We start from the raw sequence: 23,394 nt of genomic DNA on the forward strand, positions 1-23,394 counted from the left end.
ATACAAAACTGAAATTATTGTTCTGCACCAAATCCTCTTTTTCCCCTCCTATGTTTCCTGTTAGTGGGTAGCAAGCACACCTACACCTTTATTGTATCCTCTCATAACTATTCTGTCACATCCCTGACCTTTCCCCTGACCACCCCTGTATCTAGTTGGCTTCCCCCAGTTAATTACTTTCTGTTATATCAACCTCTTCATTTCTAGAGGCAGTATATATAGGTAGTGGCTAATAGCAGGGGCTCTGGAGCCAGACTACCTGAATTCAAATCCTAACCCTCCACTTAATAGTCATGCAACCTTGGGCAAGCTGCTTGATTTTTCTCTGCCTCAGCTTCCTCATTTGTAAAATGAAGATAATAAGAGCACCTACCTGAAGGGTAGTTTTAAGGATTAAATGAAATATCAATAATACAGTTAAAGCATTGGGAATAGTGCCTCATCAATAATAAGTAGCTATTTAAGAGTTTGTTGTTAATATTATTGGTTTTAACACACATACCACAATCAGTAATTGTCTTGTTTATTTTGTTTCTGCAGTAGAATGTAAGCACCGTGAGTACTGGGGATCCTGCCTTCCTGGTTCACTGTTATATCCTCAGCACTTAGAGCAACCAACCAAACGATCAGAATGAATGAATGAAATCTCCTTTTCCCTTTTCAGCCTTCACCTCTTAATTCTTTGTCTAACCTCTGTGGTCAGTTTCCATCACAATTCTCATAACGTTTTATCTGCTGGAACAGAGTCCATCTATATTGTAGCTAAAGTAATTCTCCATGGCCTCTCTTAAAATATGCTCCTCTATTATTCAGGCTTTCTGTCCCTTATGAGATCAATACTAAACTTCTCAACTTCAAATACATCCACCCTTTGATGTTATTCTCCTGTTGTTGGAGCATTTTTAATGAAAAAAATGTCAAGACCAAAAAAAAAAAAATTCAGTACTTAATTATAACAAACATTCAGAACCTACTATTCAGAATTAGCAAATGTTAACCTTTTGTTGTGTTTGCTACAGATTTTTTTCTTTAAGAAATAAAATAATAAAGACATGATTAAAACCCCTTTACTATCTCACCAGAAACCCATTCTTTTCTCCAGAGAGAATTACTAACATCAAATAGGTGTGTATCCTTCCCATCCATGATTGTGTGGTTTTAAAATTTTTACCTAAGTTGAACTGTATTATAGAGATCATTCTGCTTTTTCACTAAACAGTCTAACATTCTTTTGGGGACTTGTATTGATACAGCTTTAGTTCATTCATTTAAATTGTTTTAGCGTATCGTGCAATATGAGTATACCATAGTTGTTAAGCTTTTTATTTTAATCAGTTTCCCTATTGGTAGACATTTGGTCTTTCCCATCCTTTAAAATAAAGCAATTCAGTGAATATTTTTGTACGTGTCCTCATGTACGTGTATGAGTCTCTTCACTGTGTAGATCCAGAAGTGGATATGTTGGGCATAGAATAGGAGGAATTTAAACTTCATTTGTTATCACAAATTGTTTACTAATGTGAACTCACAGTGTTTGAGAGTTCCCATTCACCATGCCCTGCCAACTCTAGCTATCGTCACATTTTTTGTCCTCAACCTCAGTTCGTATGCTCTATTTTCGTTAAATGGGCTTCTTTTTCCTTCTCCATTTTTCTACTCAGAATGCAATGAATTTGTGTAACACCTTACATCGCCATATAACTTTTTCCATAAAAGTAATTTGTCTCATAATACGGTAGGACTCCACTAATAAATTATTCCCTCCCAGTCTTTAACTTAGCAAACCTTTTCTTCTCTTTTTAAATATCCTCTTAAAATTATTTTATGTATTTGTTGATAAGTGTCATTATTAACCACCTCATTTGGGTTTAACAAACTCTTTCAGGTCACGGTAGTTCTTTTCTCTTATGGTCATTTTAAATAGTATAGCTAATACTTATTGCAGCTGTACCACTTTCTGAGGTTACTCAGTAAACTTTTATTGGATGACAGCAACTGTTTATAAATCACATAGACATTTAGCATTTTGAAATGTTTTGTTCAAGTAACTGACAAGTGATTGACTCTGAGAATGTGAATTTCCACTATTTCCAAGTAGAGCATAAACAGTGGGGGGTTTTTTGCCTTCCTCCCTAGAGGCCATTAGCCAATTGGTTGTGTCAATTTATAACCTTAGGAGAAGCTGTGTGTTGGTTTTGTGCGTTTGGTTTATTTTATAAATGCACCCGCCTGATTACATTTTTTCTCTAAGGGAAGAAATACAGCATTGTGTCCCTCTAATGAAATGACATTGAATAAGGGAAGAACAATGCTGTGTGCTTTGCCAAATTCTGTTCAGGTAACTTCAATGATGTGACTCTTCCCCCCACCCCAATATTCATGTGAAGAGAACTCTTTTTTTTTTTTTTTTACCTGTTGGGCCACATTTCTTTCCTCCCCGCAAAAACTTTAACTTTTTTTGTGTGTGTGTGTGCCATGCAGCTTGTGGGATCTTAGTTCCCTTACCAGGGATCAAACCCAGGCCCCTGGCACTGGAAGTGCAGAGTCCTAAACACTGGACCGCCAGGGAATTCCCTTAAATAATTTTTTTTATGTTTTATCTAGAATAAACTGGTTTTCATTGTGTGAAATTAGAATATTTATTCTAATAATATTAGAATATTATTTTTGATTGCTTAACTCTTCAATTCTTTTGTGCTGTAGAACCAAATATTAGGCCATAGGCAGAATAAGGTGGTCCTTTGAATTAGCAGTATCAGTGTTTCATTTTTATTGCCGAAAATTGTATCTGACATTTTCAGTGGAGAAACTATTCATTCATGGACTGCATATACTTTCCAAATGTTGATCCTAATTCTGCCCTGCTTTGTTACCTGGAGGAAGGCACTTAACTATGCATATTTATCATTTGTAAGCTCCTAGGCTTCATGTTGTTCCTTCGCCACAAATTGAATCCTTATTGCCAGCCAAGTTTACATAGTTTTAATACTTAAGATCAAGAGATAGAGAGAATAAGACAAAGTGGATGATTACCTGACAGTTCTGATAACTCAGTAGTGATTAGCCTGACTGACGATGGATAAGAAGTCAATAGTACGTAGCTCCTATCTATGTGAAAAGGATACGTTTACTACTTTCTGTCTTGAACACGTTACCGAGTTACCACACGTTCTAAGTAGTTTTGAAATAAAGATGCTCTATAAGCCCAAATTGCTCCTCTTCTTGGTACAGCTGAATGATGATACAGCACTGTGAGTAAGAGCTTTCAGTGAAGCACCTATCTGCCCCGGTTCATATCCTGCTTCGTATCCCACTCTTACCAGCTATGTGACTTATTTGAACTTGGGACAAATCAATTTCTCCATGCTTTAGTTTCCTAATCTGTAAAACAGGGATATTAATAGAACCTACTTTCTAGAATTATTGTGAGCTTTAAATGAATTAGTTACGAAAGGTATTAGAACAGTACCTGCACATGGTGAGCTATTTATGAGTAGTTTGGGTGGTAGTTATTTGTATTTCTTTTGTAAATTGCAGTTCCCATTTCTCTCTCCTTTTCTCTTTGATTTTAAGACCTTGTTTACTTTAGAGATTTTGGCACTTTTGTGTTGGAAATATATTTTATTACATCATTTGCCTTTTAATCTCTGTTATATTTTTGTTGTACAGAAATATATTAAAACGTCATTGTAAGTTTTGTTAAGATTTTTCTTTGATAGCTTCTAGATTTTTACATCATGTTTGGGAAGGACTCTTTCACCCAGTAATTATAAAATATTTCCTATATTTCCTGTACTTCTATAGTTTTACTTTTTTTAGGTTATAATCTTTAGTTTTCCCTTTAATTCCCTTTTGCTTATGGTGCTGAGGGGGTGCCAACCTTTTTGTGCCTAAGGTTCTGAAGATTTTATTATGTCTACATACATACATGTGGCGTTTCTCTTTTGTTGGCTACCTGGTAGCACAGAAATTGTATGTAATCAAATCTCTGGTATGTCCCTAATAAGTAACATGTTACCGAATGGAAGAATGTTTTTTCAAAGTTGAGTATGAATTTTGAGCACATATATCCATCTCTTTTAGGTTGAAACAGAGTCTGAGAAACTCAGTTTTTAAATATCAGTAACAGTAGGTACTCAGATGTATGCACTTAATAAATGCCAACTTTTCTTTTTCTCTTAAGTTGTCTTTCTATTGTAGAAACCTACCAGATTCATTTAAGTTCCTTAATCACTTTGACTTACTGTCTAACTATTTATTACATTAGGATGGTGCATTTAATTCACTCCTAAGTGTTGTGGCAGAGATGTAGTATGATGTGTCTGTGCCTTTATGTAGTTGACGCCTACATGTCCACACAGCCTTAGGTAACCCCAGAAGTGTAGGCTTTGTGCCAAGATAAAAGGGATTTTGTTTTAGCGAATACCAGAAAGCTGGAATACCTCTTTTGCTTGAAGATTTAGAGAGGAAAACATTTGTATTTAAGACAAAGACATTGATAATCATGAGAAGAATGCAAAGCTTATGTGAATTTTGGATGTTAAATGAGAAGGCGCTAGTGAGAGCCCCTTGAGGCTGTTGCACTGCCTCCCGTAACTTACACACGTCCACACAAACGCTCGTCCTTCTCCTCTGCTGAGCTTTGTAGGGTACGTGCACAAGGAGGCCTGAGGTGTGCAAAGCCCCTGCGCACCCGTGGTGGGCCTGCTGTCAGTCTCCGTCATGCAGGGTGTAGCCAGGACACAGCCGACTAAGCCTCAGCCAGTTGTTGCCCTAGGGCAGTTCTGGCCAAGGAAGGAAGCTAGCATTTTTGGAGCGCCCACTGTGTAAGAGAGGCTGTGGCGAGTGCTTTACATTTAAACCATTCAGTTCTTCTAACAGTTTATCAACTAAGTATCTTTTCCCCACTTTATAGTTTAGAAAATTGTGACTCAGAGAGATTAAGCAGTTTACCGAGGCCGTAACTGGCAGCGCTGGGATTTAAACTCAGGTCTAAGGCTAATGCATTTGATCTTTGTATTATACCAGTTGTCTCCTTCCCAGGCAATAACTGGCCATTTGGTTCAGCAGCATTCATTAATCTCTTGTCAAGTGGTGTGGCTTATTAGCAAGTATTGGTCGTACAGATTGGTTGTATGACTTTGGACAAGTCATTTTATTACACTCCTGGGCGCTCATAACTTGCATGGTAAATTATATGATTGGACTCGGTGGTCCCTAAGGTCGCACAGGTCCTCAGAGGATCTTCTCATCCTCGCGTTCACCGTTTCACATTGTGCCTCTTCCTCATTACACCTTGCAGCTGTTACCTTAGTGACGCCTTATTCATTTCTTAAATGGATTACAACCATGCTTCTTTAGAATTTCGATGTTAAAGGAGTCATGATTAAATCCCAAAGTCTGCAGGAACACAAAGAATTTGTCTGCTTAGTGAGTGCTGCCATCTTGTGTCTACCATTTTATGAGAGAAAAATTTTTTAATGAGAAAAATTATATTTAAGTATTTTTTGGTTTGTTTTGGGTGGATTTCTTTTTTTTTTTTAAACCTAGCCATTTGATTTAGTGGCCCAGAAACCTTGGTCATATTGAGATGACAATGTCAGTTAAAAACAGTTTTGACATTTGTTTATGATACCTCCTTTTCTGTTATCCTGTAGTCAAACAGAGTGACATTGAGATGTGAAAACTAATGTATATCTGTATCAGGGTTCTAAATATTCCGTTTCAAAATTGTTTTTTGAAGAGTTAGTATAAGATGTGAATTCTTCTATGATGCATGCTCGGCAGTATTAGTATTGTATCTCTTGGTGTTTAGACGTCATTATGCTCAGTTGTTTCACCTTAAAATTGTGCTGTTCTGTTTATTGACAACAAAATTGTCAAAGGAAGATGGAAGAGCTATATAGGATTTTTAGAGTGTTTTTTTGCTGTGATGTAGTCACTTGCACCAAAAAAATTTTAAATGAAACTAACTTTCAAAACAGATGACACTGAGAGAATTTTGGCATTAGTCTTTCAGACGTCTTTATAAATAGTCATGCCACCCTTTATAGACAATGTGCGTTTCTTTGAAAATGTTTAATGGCTTATCAAAGCTTTTGTTCTTTTGTACTTATAAAAACCTGGAATATGACTATTTTTCAGAATTACTGTCTTAAGTCCATAGAGTTGTAGCTCTGGAAGAAAACTCTAAAAATCATAGTTCTTGGAGGCAAGAACTGGTTCTGATCTTGGCAAAACCTTTTAAAATGAAAATTATATCTCCCTTACAACACAGACCACATGCTTGGTTCTGAATACATTCCCTTGCTTTCTTCTTCCTTCTGCTTTTACTGCAGAACTCTCTAGGTGCCCTCATGGTTTACCCAGGCTCACAAAACCAATGCATGTCAGAATTGGTTGTAATTAAGTGTTCTGGCTCTTGTTTAGGACAAGAAAATAATAAAGTCACCAACAGTAATATTTTAAATTTCCAATTTACTGTGTAGTGTTTCATTTCCCTTGGCTATTTTGTTATAATGTTTTCTTTTGTTTTAATTTTAGGCCACTGAAAGGTATGATATATTTGATCCAAGACAGTCCATTTCAGTCCAGGAATCTACAGTGGTGACAAGGACATGGGACTCCTCCTGCCAGATTCCAAATTGGTCAAGACAAGTGACATCCTGGCTGACAACTGTGAGAAAGAACGTTGGATTATTTTATTTTATTTTTGTGGGACACCACAATCCCAAATCCATAGGACACATCAGGTAACCTGTCTTGTCACTTGAGAAAAACATCTCACTTTTTCTTTCAAAATCTTATATACAAAAAGCAAGGAGCCAGAGTACTTTAAGTACCCCCTCCCGCCTTAGTAACCTTACTGTTTTGAGAATGAACCACGTAACTTTGGTGTGGATATAATTAAGGAAGACTTTTTTTTTTTTTTTTAAGCTTTTCAGATGTATTTATGGATTCCTGAAATCTGTTTAGATACTTAGTTGCAAAACATTCTTTCAGGAAAAGAACTCTTGAATTTTCTATATAGGAAAGACAAGTTCTACTGGTTTTTTTCACCTCCCTCTAGATTTTATTATGAAATTTTTAGAAATACGGAGAAGTTGAAAGAATTTTACAGTGAACAGCCATTTAACCACACCTGCATTCTATCATTAACATTTTATCATACTTGCTTTAACCTGCATCTGTCCATCTATATCCATCCCTCTACCTCTCCGTCAATTCATCTACATTTTTTTGATTCATTTTGAAATAAGTTGTCTTTGTCCTCACCACACACACAAAAATTTGATTATGTGGGGTGATGGATTGTGTTAATCATTTCACAGTATATAAGTGTATCAAATCATCACGTTGTACTCCTTAGGCTTACACATTGTTATATATGAATTATATCTCAATAAGGCTAGAAAAAAACAAGTGGTTTACATCAAGTTCTGCTGTTCAGGTTCACATTTCTCACATGTCCTGAAATGACAGCTTTATCTGATAACATTCCTATTTGGTATTCAGTGTAAAGTCCCCATTGTTGTCTTAAACTCACTAAAGATGTGAAATATATTGGCATCTTATATATTTGATCTATAGAGCCCATATGTGTTGTTTGACCCTGAGTCACATGAGTCAGGAGAGTTTTCAATGCTTGATTCATAACACTGAACAGTTATTAGTGAAGATTCACAACTGTGTTTTATATAGAATGTTACTGTCTGTTTTTTAAGTTATTTCCTTTTGGAATTGCAGGTTAATGTAACAAATTAGAAATTTTAGAAATCTAGATGAAAGCTATGACAGGAAAATTTTTTTTCACAGGGTAATACTCATAATATCCCTTCAGAGAAAAAGATTTCTGATGTCATCTAAATATACATTTATAATTCTCCAACCATTACCTTACATCTCAATAGGGCTTATTCCTTAATGTTTCTTGGGAATTTTCACAAGTGGTGTGCACATCAAACTCACCTCATACCCTTATTATAGCCCTTATCTCATTGTTTTATGATTTTTTTTTATTTGAGTATGTCTGCCACTAAACTGTATTTTACAGTTCCTTAGAAGCAGGAATTTTGCTTCTATCCGTGTATATTTGACATTATTCCTGGAACATAGAAGGCACTTAGTCAATGTTGTGCACTAACTGAATGTAAGAAATGTTTCAAACTGAATTAAATTTTTTTTTCTTGCTTGCTAAGGCTTCAGGTTCCCTGTAGAATTCTAAAATAACCTTTGCTAATGAGGATGTCTGATACTGTTACTGTAAAAAATGAAACTGAAACAATGAAGGATTTGGAGGCAGAAGTGAAAGATGCAACTGGAGTTGAAAATCTTATCAAATCCGAAAACTATGGGAAGATTTTGGCAGAGAAGAATGAACGTTGCATTGACAACAATATTGATTTGCAGGTAAACAGGATTTTTTCCTCTGTCTACAAATATTAAATATTCTATATAATTATACTTTTCATATAAAACTCACTTTCAGAATTGTAAAAGGGTAAGTTGACCCTTTGCGACATGCCTACCAGCTGTTTTTTGGAGTCATCTGGATTAGCTTGTTGAGTCTAGCTCTTTGATATGCTTGTATCATGTAATATATTTCTTTTTATTTGTATGTGGCCAATATGTTTTTTTAGTGGCTTTATACTTTTTCGTTCCATTCTGCACCTATCCATGTTGTGAGAGTCGAAAATAACCTAAGATTAGAGGAGATTAGAATTAGAGAGATTGAAACTGCAGGAGTTCTATTGGCAAAAACAACCCTAGGGGAAGCAATTGATCAACTATGACTGAGAAAAGAGGTTGGTGGGGAAAAAAAGGTCACTTGAGGCTTTTGATGCTACACATGTATGATGACTTAGAACTAACCACTCAGAAGGCTTTTAGACTTAGAACTAACCACTCAGAAGGCTTTTAATTCTAGGCATGGATAGAAATTGATGAGTTGGTCCACAGATTCAAGATAGATAAAAATTGTTTCAAGCAGTACTCACAGTGTTCACTTCTAAGTGTTCCTGTTATCTATTGCTATACAACAGATGATCACAAAACAAAGAGCTCACAATTTTAAAACAACATTTTATTTTTTGATATCTCATGATTTGTGAGTCAGGGTTTGGAACAAGGGCTTGGCTGAGTGAATCTTCTCTCATACAAGGCGTCAAAAGAGATCCCTCGCTGATATTTAAATGGCAGGTGGGCTGGCCTGGAAGGTCCACAACTGTTTCACTCACATATCTGACCCCTGGGTGGGAATGACTGGAATGTGGGTTCAGCTGGAACTGGGAGCACCTACCTGTGGTCCCTCCAGCACAGTAGGCCCAGGTAGTCAGACTCATTATGGGCAACTCAGAGTTCCAGAAAGAATGTTCCAATAGCCAAGCAAAGCTGCAAGCTTTCTTTTGACCTAGGCTCAGAAGTCCCAGAATGTCACTTCCACTGTTGTCTTTTGATGACACATGTCAGTAAAGCCTGCCCGGATTCAAGGGGGAAGGCATAAGACCCTGCCTCTCAGTAGGAAAGACCTTTAATCTGCCATAAAATGTTGTCTTAAAATGCTATCTCTCACATTTCTGTTTCATTTTATTTTTTTTTAATAAATTTGTTTATTTATTTATTTTTGGCTGCGTTGGGTCCTCATTGCTGCCTGCGGGCTTTTCTCTAGTTGCGGTGAGCGGGGACCACTCCTCTCTTTGGTGCGCAGGCTTCTCATTGTGGTGGCTTCTCCTGCTGCGGAGCACGGGCTCCAGGCGTGCGGGCTTCAGTAGTTGTGGCTCGTAGGTTCTAGAGTGCAGGTTCAGTAGTTGTGGCACACGGGCTTAGTTGCTCCATGGTATGTGGGATCCTCCCAGCCCAGGGCTCGAACCTGTGTGCCCCGCATTGGCAGGCAGACTCTCAACCACTGCGCCACCAGGGAAGCCAAACATTTCTGTTTTAGTTTAGCCCTATGAATAAAGAATTCTATTTTTGGAGAAAATATTCTGTCATTCTTTCTACATCCTAAAGACCTTGAGGGCTACATGCCAAAACTTATACCTTATTTTTGCAGAATAATTTAAGAAGGTTCTTTTAAAGGTTATTTCATTCCTTCATTCAGTCAAAAACTTTATTCTTCATTATATGCCAGAAATGTGTTAGAAAATGATAGCAACTCATACAGCAGTAAAAAAGCATTTAGGCCCCACTGATTCAGTATAGTAAGGTGGTAATTATCTAAGAAATTTGGAGGAATAACGTAATTTTTCTAGTCATTTTTAGTAATAGCACTTGCAAAAAAATGTCATGCCTGCAGTCAGTACGCTCAGTGATGGCAGAATGCCAGTATCCTGATTGGATCAGAGAAAATGCTTCAATTCTATTGCATTTGTGAGATTGAAATAGTAAAAGATTTCCTTCTAGTTTCTTTTCTACACCTAATGTTCACTCTTCCAGGTCACATTTATCAACAAGCGATTAATTTGGATTATAGCATACGTTGAACTTACTGCAGGTTCGTTTCCAGACCACTGCAGTAAAGCAAATATCGCGATAAAGCAAGTCACACGAATTTTTTGGTTTCCTAGCATATATAAAAGTTATGTTTATGCTCTACTGTAGTCTGTTAAGGGTGCAGTAGCATTATGTATTAATTCGTAGTGAATTTTTAATTAAGGTTCAGACCTTAATTAAAAATACTTTATTGCTAAAAAAATGCTAACCATCATCTGAGCCTTCAGCAAAGCATAATCTTTTTGCTGGTGGAGCATCTTGCCTTGATGCTGATGGCTGCTGACTAATCAGGGTGGTGGTTGCTAAAGGTTGGGGTCACTGTGGCCATTTCTTAAGACAATGAAGTTTGCTGCATCAATTTACACTTCCTTTCACGAACCATTTCTCTGTAGCATGCAATGATGTTTGGTAACATTTTACCCACAGTAGAACTTCTTACAAAATTGGAATCAAATCCTCTCAGACCCGGCTGCTGCTTCATCATCCAAGTTTATCTAATATTCTAAATCCTTTGTTGTCATTTCAATAATTTTCACAGCATCTTCACCAGGAGTAGATGCCATCTCAAGAAACCTCTTTCTTTGCTCACCCACAGGAAGCAACGCCTCGTCTGTTAAAAGTTTTATCATAAGATTGCAGCAGTTCAGTCACGTCTTCAGGCCCCACTTCTAATTCTAGTTCCTTTGCTATTTCCACCACATCTGCGGTTACTTCTTCCACTGAAGTCTGGAACCCCTCAGAGTCATCCAGGAGGGTTGGAATCAAATTCTTCCAAACTGCTATTACTGTTAATATTTTGACCTCTTCTCATGAATCACAAGTGTTCTGAATGGCACCTAGAATGGTGAATCTTTCCAGAGGCTTTCAGTTTACTTTGCCCAGATCTGTCAGAAGAATCACCATCTGTGGCAGCTATAGCCTTACAAAATGTGTTTCTTAAGTAATAAGACTTGAAAGTTGAAATTACTCATTGATCCATGGGCTGCAGAATGGATGTTGTGTTAGCAGGCATTAAAACAACATGAATCTTGTTGTACATCTCCATCAGAGCTCTTGGGTGACCAGGTGCATTGTCAGTGAGTGGTAGTATCAATATTTTGAAAGGAATCTTTTTTTCTGTGCAGTAGGTCTCAACAGTGGGCTTAAAATATTCAGTTAACCATGTTGGAAATAGATGTGCTATCATCTAGGCTTTGTTGTTCCATTGATAGAGCACAGGCAGAGTAGGTTTAGTATAATTCTGAAGGGCCCTAGGATTTTCAGGATGGTAAATGAGCACTGGCTTCAACTTAAAGTCACCAGCTGCATTAGCCCCTGACAAGAGAATCAGCCTGTCCTTTGAAACTTTGAAGCCAGGCATTGATTTCTCCTCTCTAGCTATGGAAGTCCTAGATGGCATCTTTTTCCAGTAGAAGGCTGTTAGATCTTCTGGATAACTTGCTGCAGCTTCTACATCACACTTGCTGTTTCACCTTGCACTTTTATGTTACGGAGATGGCTTCTTTTCTTCAGTCTCATGAACCAACCTCTGTTGGCTTTAATCTTCCACAGCTTCCTCACCTCTCTCAACCTTCACAGAATTGCCGAGAGTCAGAGCTTTGCTCTGCATTAGGCTTTGGCTTAAGGGAATGTTGTGGCTGCTTGGATTTTCTATCCAGACCACTACAACTCTCTCCATGTCAGCAGTAAGGCAGTTTCACTTTCCTGTCGTTGGTGTGTTCACTGGAGTAACACTTTCCTCCAAGAACTTTTCTCTTGTGCTCACAACTTGGCTGATTGCTTGGCACAGCAGCCCTAGCTTTCAGTCTGTCTCAGCTTTCGATATGCCTTCCTCACTAAACTTAATCATTTCTAGCTTTTGAATTAAACTGAGAGACGTGCGACTCTGCCTTTCACTTGAACACTTAAATGCCAGTATAGGATTATTAACTGGCCTGATTTCAATGTTACTGCATCTCAGGGAACAGGGAGGCCCGAGGAGAGGGAGAGAGACGGGAACGGCTGGCCGGTTGGCGGAGCAGTCAGAACACACACACATTTTATTTATTGGTTAAGCTTGCCGTCTTACATGGATGTGGTTTGACGCACCTCAAAACAATTACAGTAGTAACATCAAAGATCACTGATCACAGGTCGCCATGACAAATAAAATAATAATGACAGAGTTTGGAATATTGTGAGAATTACCAAAACGTGACAAAGTGAGCAAACGCTGTTGCAAAAATGGTGCCGATAGACTTGCAGGGTTGCCACAGACCTTCAGTTTGTAAAAACACAGTATCTGCCAAGTGCAGTAAAATGAGGTATGCCTGTGTTGCATTTCCTACTACCATGTCTGTTGTGTTGCCCTTGGCAGTAAGCACAAAAACGTTTTGACGACCATTCTTGAATCATGGCCCAGTTGTTCATACTACAGGAGAATTTCATGCATTCCCCAAACACTTACTGAAAACCTATTGCATGGCAAGGAAATAGTGTAGCAAGGAAAAATGGGCCTGGTCTCTGACATCACGTTCCATATAGTGTGGTGATTATAACGACTGGGAGGAGGAACAAGGAGAATATGAGAATTTGTTTTATGTTAATCCACTGAATGCTATATTCATTGTTTACTCAAATGTTTGTTAAGAATTTACTATATGTGGGTATATTTATTCTGCTTGGAGGTTTTGAAGTCCAAGATGCCTCTGTGCAAGGTGTCTGGCAAGGGGCTTACAGTTGGAATAATATACAGAGAAGAGATTTAAGTAATGGAAATTAGGAATGAAGTATATAAAACTAGAAAAAAAATTGTTATTCTGTTTTCACATAATGTAAAATAAAGTCAGCTGTTTTAAGAATCAACAGGGAAAAAAAAAGAGTGTCTTGTTTAAAAAATAATCCGGTTAATATAGAGTTACCTCTTAACTTAATATGGAGTAACCTATTATGAAATGCCTTTTTTAAAAAATACTACTAGGCATTTCATCTTCTTTTGGTACCTCTAAGATACTGACTGAAGGTTTAATTTTAAATAGCAACTATTATTTTTACTCAAATTTTAGATGTATGTGCCAATTAATGTAGGTTCCCTATTAAGAATTTTGAATTAATCAATATATTCTCTGCTTTCCTCTCTGTCGTTCTGAAAGTCAGCTACCGTGAACATAATTTATGTCTGTTGTCTTCCTTCAGCATAGTAATATTTAAAGTGACTTAGGGAAATGGAAATGTTTTCCCAAGGAAGCATCCATTTCATCCATTTCCAAGTCTTAATTTCCTGACCATCCCCTCAGTATTTTATTTAGAAAAACTCATTTTTTTTTTTTTTTTTTAAATGAAGGTGCTTGCTTTTTTTTTTTTTTTTTAAGCACTTTTCTTTTTTATAGCTACTTTATTTATTTATTTTATTTTATTTTTGGCTGTGTTGGGTCTTCGGTTCACGCGAGGGCTTTCTCTAGTTGAGGCAAGTGGGGGCCACTCTTCATCGCGGTGCGGGGACCGCTCTTCATCGCGGTGCGCGGGCCTTTCACTATCGCGGCCCCTCCCGTTGCGGGGCACAGGCTCCAGACGCGCAGGCTCAGTAGTTGTGGCTCACGGGCCCAGCCGCTCCGTGGCATGTGGGATCTTCCCAGACCAGGGCTCGAACCCGTGTCCCCTGCATTAGCAGGCAGATTCTCAACCACTGCGCCACCAGGGAAGCCCAGAAAAACTCATTTTTAAATGAAGGGATGTCATAGTATAAAACTGTAAAGAAATCTTATGATTTTCTACTCTTTGTTAAGGATAACATTTACATAAAATGTTCTTTTTTCCATTTGTTCACTGCTATGTGATCCAAACCCAGATGACCCCCTAGTGCCAGAGGTTGCATGGATCTATAAAACAGACAGAGATAAGTACAGCAGGCTGTCTCGGGAATGGACTCAGAAGTATGCCATGAGATGCTACCTTAAAGTCAGAATAGCCTTCATTACAACTGGAATAAGCTTTAAATGACGGTTCCTTTTTTGATTTTCTTATCTGGCTGCTCCCCTATCAGACCTCATCTTTTTTCATTTTATTTTTTGTTTACCTCCCTCCATTCATTCACATGCTCATCTGAGAAGACTTAAGTTCTTCCAGCTTTGGACAGTAACTGCTTTTAGAAACTGAAAAGTCGTTACAAGGGAACAGTTACCCAAGATTCAGAAGTTTTTTTTTAAAAAATGGAGCATGTGTATTATGTGTCCAGTGTCTTCACTCTAACTTTGTTATGAGACTAAAACCATTCCTCACTGCTCTAATGTGCTGAAGAATCATCTGAGGGGGAGGAAGTTGGAAGCTGAGTTGTCACATCAAAGGAAGCAGCATTATTCTAGCAGCATCCATTCTTGTTTAAACCTTCCACTGTTAGAGATTTGAGGTTACATGATATACTTTATGCTCATAACTGATGTGGCTGGAGAATTGGTATTGAATTTATAGCATCAGCAGAATGGAAAATGTGATGTGTTTTTCTGCATGTCAATAAAGGAATGACCTGTTCTTGTTCTACAGAGAACGGAAATTGGAAGTCAAACACTCTTTGTATTCCAAAATAGGGTCTCACACATTTTGTAATTTTCATTTACATTGTTAGGAGGCTTGGAGCTATTAGTTAATCTATCTTCCAATACACTGTTTTGTTTTGGTTTTTTTTTTAACATCTTTATTGGAGTATAATTGCTTTACAATGGTGTGTGAGTTTCTGCTTTATAACAAAGTGAATCAGTTATACATATACATATGTTCCCATATCTCTTCCCTCTTGCATCTCCCTCCCCAATACACTGTTTAATATAACACTGAGTAAATGATGCAAGCTGTCAATGGATAAGTGATAAACTAATAGCTCTGCTAGTAATTGATTTATTTTTCTTCAATAAAGTTGCATAAACCAAAATAATAATAATAACAATAATAATAATAATTTCATCAAGCTGGAGAGAGGCCAGCAGACATTAGGCATCACCTTGAATGGTTCCAAGCAGATATTATCTCATAGAACTCCTTGACCATTTCTTCTATAAATAATTTCGCTTCTGTGACTCTCTATTCTTCAGAAATGTTAATTGTGTTTTTTATTCAGTTTTATTTGAGACTATAATCTTTTAGAAAAGTTTTAGGATTACTTTCTTAAGAATTTCTTAAGAATGCTTTAGAACTAATTCAAGCAGTATGTGTGCATTAATGTCAAGAAGTTCACTTTCCCACATAATTGCTTTGGAGTTGTTCTGAATTGTTGATATGGTCCCAAATAATTGTACAAAGGGTTTTTGCTTAGTAATTTTTCTGTTGCCACACACACACTATTCCTGTTGCAAATCTTGAGTGATATGTTGGACTTTGTATGATTATTAAATATTTGGAAGGTTTGGGGTAGTGAGGTGTCAGGTTTCTAAATCCAGAAAAATCTTAATTTGTTAGACTACCACTAATCTTTAACATGGGATAAATGGGGGGGGAAGTGTTTGCTTTGGTTTCCTTTGTATAACTTAATCATATGGTCTTTGTGGTTTGACTTTTCTCAGAAATAGATTTTTCACATTAAATTTAGGGTAAATTACTTGTGTTTATTTCTGCCATTTATTTGAAACGTAAAATTAGGAATCTTATGCTCTAAGGTTCAAACTCAACTTTCCCATGGTTTTCCAATTGTATCTTTGTACCTGACAAATGCTTTGTCTAGGGATGTTCATCTGTATACATGTACCTATAAATACAATCCAAAACATATTTCGGAGCAGTTCAAACATTGATCCCTCTTCCCACAAACTACTGAACAGTAGGATGGCGAGTCCAAATTGTGTTGGTAACCCTTGTTAGGGAGGAAATAATAGAACTGATTTTTGTTAACAAGTAGGCCTCATGTGCCAGAGTGCATGAACAGCTTCTGATATATATGAGTCAATTTTCTATACACAGAATCAGTTGAAGTAGGTGTTTAGTATATTCTCAGCTTCTATAGCAAGCCCTGTGATAATTAAGATGAGACTTTTACATCTTGTATTCCCCAAATTAGTTCCAATGTATTGCTTTAAAAAGGGGAGGATAGGGCAAGTCAGGGACAGGAAAGCAATGACAGTCTAATAAGGTTAACAGAAAAGCTCAGGGGGGAGACCACACTTCTCCAACAGTGAGGTTAATGGGCATCAAATTCCTTAATTGAGGAAACATGTAAAGAAGTTTCTGTTTAAAGGGTTCAGTAAGATTCTGTCCATGTAAAATCATACAAATCTTAACTATTTTTTCCTCAGAGATAAAAGGCTGTATGAAATATACCTGCTACATAGTAAGAGCCCAGCAGATGGTAGATGCTGTTAGTAATATGGTATTTATAATCATCATCATAATCATTACTAATTATTTATTTGCAATAGCACAACTATATGGTTCCTCATATTGATCCCTTTATTGTCATGCAACATAAAATTTTCTTTTCTTTAGTAATTAAAAAAAAGTAAAATTTATTTCTTGACATAAGCTCCCAAAATTTTCAATACAGTACTTTTTCTTTGTATTAAGTTCCCTATCTGTATACTGTACTTTTGTCTTTTAAAAGTATTTAATGAGTTCAACTTTTAAAACTTAAAATTGACTTCCCATAGTACATTTTACTTTTCTAATTATTTCTAGGATTTGGTGCTCTTTCTATTGAACCTGGGTCATATATACACATGATAGCTAGCACATTTGCTTTTCACAGTGCTTTGTTATGACATGTATAAAGAAGATGTTCCCCACATCTTGCAGATGTAGAATGCTTTTACATAATATTTTTACTTCCTCCAGTAACTTTCACGTACATCATCGTTAGGATGGTGGATAGTAAGATCCTTTATCTTCATTTAATATACAGGGTAACTATAAACCAGAGTCCTTGACTTTCTCCAGGGACTTTACCTTAGATGTTTAATCCTGTGCCTTTGGATTTTTTTTTTTTTTTATTGGAGTATAGTTGATTTATAATGTTGTGTTTAGTTTCAGATGTACAGCAAAGTGATTTAGTTATACATATATGGATATCTATTCTTTTTCATATTCTTTTCCCATATAGGCTATTGCAGAGTATTGAGTAGAGTTCCCTGTGCTATGCAGTAGGTGCTTGTTGTGTATCTCTTTTATATATAGTAGTGTGTATATGTTAATCCCAACCTCCTAATTTATCCCTCCCCCCCCCACACCTTTTCCCTTTGGTAACCATAAGTTTGTTTTCTAAGTCTGTGAGTCTGTTTCTGTTTTGTAAATAAGTTCATTTGTATCAGTTTTAGATTCCACAGCCTTTGGGTTTTTAATCCTGTGCCTTTTTGCCCAGAGCATTAAATGGTATAAACAAATTAGTGATTGGGGGTGGTTTGTCAGTTTATTGATGTTTTTTAAAAGTCCACTCTGTGAACTCAGAAAACTTTGTTGTTTTCTGTTATTCCAGTGGAAAATATCAGCCTGGCCTCTTTTGTTCTTACTATTCTTGACCTTTAGCTGACATTTACACTTCAATTCATTATCTTCTCTCAATAATTGCCATTAGGGACTTCCCTGGCGGTCCAGCGGTTAACACTTCGCCTTCCAACGCAAGGGGTGCGGGTTTGATCCCTGGTTGAGGAGCTAAGATCCCACATGCCTCGCGGCCAAAAAACCAAAACATAAAACAGAAGCATGGGGCTTCCCTGGTGGGGCAGTGGTTGAGAGTCTGCTTGCCAGTGCAGGGAACACGGGTTCGAGCCCTGGTCTGGGAGGATCCCACATGCCGCGGAGCAACTAGGCCCGTGAGCCACAATTACTGAGCCTGCGCCTCTGGAGCCTGTGCTCCGCAACAAGAGAGGCCACGATAGTGAGAGGCCCGTGCACCACGATGAGGAGTGGCCCCCACTTGCCACAACTAGAGAAAGCCCTCGCACAGAAACGAAGACCCAACACAGCCATAAATTAATTAATTAATTAATTTTTTAAAAACTCAATTAAAAAGTTCAGAGATATTTAAAAAAATAAAACAAGCAGTATTATAACAAATTCAATAAAGACTTTAAAAATGGTCCATATCAAAAAAATTATTAAAAAAAATAATTACCATTATCTTGAAAAGTAGTGAGAATGAGTAAGGTCTTCAAATTATATTAAGAGCCCTAGTTGAAAGGTGTCAACTATTACCATTAATTTTGTTCATAATAATTACAAATAAAAAATGATCCTCTTTGAAATAAGTTAGATTTACTCTTAATTGAGTGATATTAATTGGTAGTTAGTTTTATGAAAACACACAGTACAACTCATAAAGATTATTCTTTTCTTTCTTAGCAATACGTAAATCTCATAGTTCATGATTTCAGTGCTTTTGTTTTTCTTTCCTTTATTTTCTTTCATAATAAACTTTAAACAGATCTAAACTCGTCCTAGCAGTACAAAGATAGCAAGGAAGATTACTGAAAATATTAGACCAAAAGAGACATTATGGGGAATTCCCTAGCAGTCCAGTGGTTAGGACTCCACGCTTCCACTGCAGGTGGCATGAGTTTGATCCCTGGTTGGGGAACTAAGATCCGGCATGCCGCATGGTGCAGCCAAAAAAAAAAAGGAGAGAGCCATTATGATAAGCAAAGAAACGTTAGAAAACAAAACCTATAGATTATTCCTTAATATTAAGTTGACTACATGGATTTAGATTTTTGCTTCTTTTGTTATTAATTGTAAAGGTCTCTGGTTTGGGATAGCAGTTAAGACATGGGTAATGTTTTGAGGATCCTTCCAGATGCATATTCTGAAATAAATTTTAAATTTGTCTAAAGTTCTTTTATTGTAAACAAAAGACCAAAGTACTGAAATCATCAGTTATGTTTGTTTTTCTTTGCCGTCAAACTTGATCTACAGGGCAGTATGTTAAAAAGCAGTCTTTGTTTATTGTAATGTTACACCTTAACCATTTATTATTGAACCTCAGTTTTTCTCTAAGCAAGGAGCTAGTAGCTCTGACAGTGTATTAATATCAGTTTCAAACTGAAATTATATTAGGGATGTTTCATATTCTGAACCCATTTATTGACCTAATTCCTGTCCTATACTGTAGTATCAAACAATGTAAATTATAAATTGAGGTCTTTAGCCCTGAGCCTTCTAAATTCTAATTTAATTAGGATCTTTCTGAAGTAGTAAAAGTCTGCTAAAGGAGCTGCTAAATTTTTACTGTGACGATGAATGAAATTCTGTTAAAAGTGAAAACTATAGAGATAAATTAATGAAGCCAAAAGTTGGTTCTTCAAAAAGGTCAACAAAATTGACAAGCCTTTAGCTAGATGAACCCAGAAGAAAAAAAAAAGAACCCAGAAAAAAACCCTCAAATTACTAAAATAAAAAATGAAAGTATGGACATTACTATCTATTCTATAAAATAAAAAGGATTAAAAGAGGGTACTATGAACAATTGCACACCAACATATTGGATAATCTAATGAAATAGACAAATTCCTAGAAACACAAAACCTACCAAGACTAAATCACAAAGAACAGAAAATCTGAATTGACATATAACTAATAAGGAGATTGAATCAAAAAATCAAAATCTGACAGAGAAGAGCCCTAGATCTGAGGAATTCTACCAAGTATTTGAAGAAGAACAGAGAAGAGCCCTAGATCTGAGGAATTCTACCAAGTATTTGAAGAAGAACTAACACCAATAGTTCCCAAACTTTTACCAAAAAATTATAGAGCAGGGAATACTTTGTAACTTACTTTTCTATGTGTCCAGCATTACCCTGATACCAGAGCCAGACAAAGACACTGCAAGAAAGAACTACAGACCACTATCACTTATAAACGTTGATGCAAAAATCTTCAACAAAATACTAGCCAACTGAATTCAGCAGCATATTAAAAGAATTACACACCATGACCAAGTGGGTTCCAAGGATGGTTCAGCATATGCAAATCAACCAATGCAGTATACCATATTAACTGAATGAAGGCGGGGGGTGGAGGGAGAGGTAACCTGATCATCATAATTGAACGCAGCAACCTATTAAGATTTTTTGTTTTTACACTCATAAAACTAGGAATAGAAGGAAACTACGTTAACACAATAAAATCCATATATGAAAAACCCACATTGAGCTTCATGCTCAATGGTGAAACACTGAAAGCTTTTCCTCTAAGATTAAGAACAAGGTAAGGATGCCCGCTTTTACCATTTCTATTTAACATGGTATTGGAAATTCTAACAAGAGCAATTATACAAGAAAAAAGCCATCCAAATTGGAAAGGAAGAAGTAAAATTATCTCTGAAAATGACATGATCTTATATGTATAAAACCCTAACACCTCAAACTAACATGACATTGTTAATCAACTACACTCCAATGTAAAATAAAAAGTTAAGAAAAAAAAAACAAACCCTAATGATTCCACACATGTTCAAAAATAAAACCAAAAAAAAACCTGTTAGAACTAATAAATGAATTAAACTAAAGTAGCAGGACACAAAGTCAGCACACAAAAATCAGTTGCATTTCTATACGCTAACAATGAACAATCTGAAAAGGAAATTACAAAAGCAATTTCATCTACAATAGCATTAAAAAATAAAATACTTAGAAATAAACTTAATCAAGGAGGAGAAAGTCTTGTACTATGAAAACTACAAAGCATTGCTGAAAGAAATTACAGATGACATAACTAAATTAAAACACATTTATGTTCATGGATTGGCAAACTTAATATTGTTAAAATGTCAGTACTACCCAAAGTCATCTACAAATTCAATGTGATTATCCTATCAAAACCCAAATGTCATTTTTGCAGAACTAGAAAACCCCATCCTGAAATTCATATGGAACTTCAAAGGACCTGGAATAGTCAAAACAGTCTTGAGAAAGAACAAAACTGGAAGAGTCACACTTCATGACTTCAAAACTTACTGCAAAGCTACAGTAATCAAAACAATGTGGTGCTGGCATAAAGACAGACACATAAGCCACTGGAATAGAATAGAGAGCCCAGGAATGAGTCCTTGCATATATGATCAAACGATTTTTGACAAGGGTGCGAAGTCCATGGAGAAAGGACAGTCTTTTCAAAAATGGTGCTGGGAAAACTAGATATCCACGTGCAAAAGAATGAAGTTGGACTGTTACCTAAGACCATAAACAAAAATTAACACAAAATGGATCAAAGACCTAAGAGCTGTAAAACTCTAAAACTCTTAGAAGAAAACATTGAGGGAAAGCTTCATGACTTTGGTTTTGGCGATGATTTCTTAGTTAGGACACCAAAGGGGCCAGCCAAGGGAGCTTTCTCAGTCCCAGCCCCACCTCCAAGACACCCCATTGCCCAGGGATGCCTACTATAAACTGCACACCCAAGAGGGAAGGGGCCACAGAGCCAGAGATGCCAGACCCATTTAAAGTCAACACCACAAAAGAGATTGAAGAAGGTGTGGGGTGAGACTGCCAAGATTCTGCATCTCAGCAAGCTCCCAGGTGTTGCCCGTTGGCAGGTCTGTGGGCAGAACTTTGAACAACACTGAAAACAGCTGTTAAGCTGTGGAAGCTACTCTAATCAAATGATTAGTGCCCCTTGGCATCTTCCAGGATCACAGGCCCCCTGTGATGTATACAACAGAAACATACATCCCAGAGCAGTGACATGCTGATCTTGTCCTCACAGACAGCGGGAAGAAAGTTACAGGAACAGTTCACTTTTTCCAGAGAGAGAATGTGGTATTTCCAAGAAAAGAGTCAATGCTGAGGTCTGAGGCAAGACTGTTTATCATTGGGCTCAGGGTAGGTGGGTTTCCATTTGAAAACTCTGGACATCTGTGGAAGGTATCATTACCACCACCATCCTTCATGAACCTGAGGAAGAATACCCAGAGGAAAGTTGCCCTCTGATAACATTTCTTGCAAAAAAGATCTGGAATTGGCAAGAAGAGCTCAAGGTTATGGCCAACCATTTCATGTTAGATTCGTAGAATGCAGAGAGCCACAACTCAAAGTTGATCTGAGCAAACCTTCTGTTTTCCGGAGACCTACCCTAATGAATTGCCGACGTCACCTGGAGATCCAGTGGTACAGCCAGGACTCAACTCTAGCCTTCTTCCTTTGTGTACTTTTTCTAGAGCACCATGCTGCCTCAGTCGTGATCTTTCTCAACCTTGTTTGGGCCCAGCTACCCTAAAAGCAGCATCTGTGTTTCAGTGCATTTTACAGTGAACTCAAACTTTATTGAGTCTTGTAGAAGTTACAACATTTGCTGAAGTGAGGACACTCTAAGGGGCAACCCTGTTTGGAACTAGGACTTGCTTTTTAATTTGTGAGACTTGGCTGATGAGAGCCAGATAAGACAGCCAGGTTGATCTCAAGATGGATGGGTTTGAAAGGGTGAAGTAAAGTGGGGGCACGCGTGCGCGCGCGCACACACACACAGACACACACACACACACACACACAAATAAACCACCAGTTGGCTCAGGAAGATACTCAGTTTCTTTATCAGCCTGGCGAGGGGAGACTGGGGACACACGAATCTTGCTTTATCTTCATTCATGTCACAAGAAGCTTTCCATAACTGAAAGCTACCTTGGAGGCTTATTCCAGGATGGCTAATTGAGATTTATTAAGCAGTATATTAGATGTGAGTTTTCCAGAAATGTCAAAAAGCGCCGCGCGGCATGCGGGATCCTAGTTCCCCACCCAGGGTTCGAACCCACGCATTGGAAGCGCAGAGTCTTAACCACTGGACTGCCAGGGAAGTCCCTGAAGACCATCTTGCAGTGTGCCCGGAGCCACCCAACTCTCTGCTGAGAGGCTGTGCTATTCTGTGGAAGGTGCTGACACAGATGACTTCACCCTGCTCAGGATTGTGGTCCCTCAAAGTGAGATTGATCATGTACAAATAAAACAGATGTTCAATCAGATA

The 23,394-nt window shown here is 37.3% G+C and overlaps 1 protein-coding gene across 15 annotated transcripts in view; it reads left to right on the forward strand.

Moving 5' to 3' along the window:
* R3HDM1 (R3H domain containing 1) overlaps positions 1-23,394 on the forward strand; it is a 190,977-nt gene that overhangs the window by 63,857 nt on the left and 103,726 nt on the right. For all 15 annotated transcript variants that reach the window (XM_036858064.1, XM_036858066.1, XM_036858052.1 and 12 more), the window contains exons 2-3: positions 6,544-6,752; positions 8,199-8,409. In XM_036858064.1, the coding sequence (XP_036713959.1) occupies positions 8,239-8,409 (171 nt within the window). In that variant the 5' untranslated portion in view covers positions 6,544-6,752; positions 8,199-8,238. The remainder of the gene's footprint in view (positions 1-6,543; positions 6,753-8,198; positions 8,410-23,394) is intronic.

This window comes from Balaenoptera musculus, chromosome 7 (assembly GCF_009873245.2).
Source record: "Balaenoptera musculus isolate JJ_BM4_2016_0621 chromosome 7, mBalMus1.pri.v3, whole genome shotgun sequence".
NCBI classification, from domain to species: domain Eukaryota; kingdom Metazoa; phylum Chordata; class Mammalia; order Artiodactyla; family Balaenopteridae; genus Balaenoptera; species Balaenoptera musculus.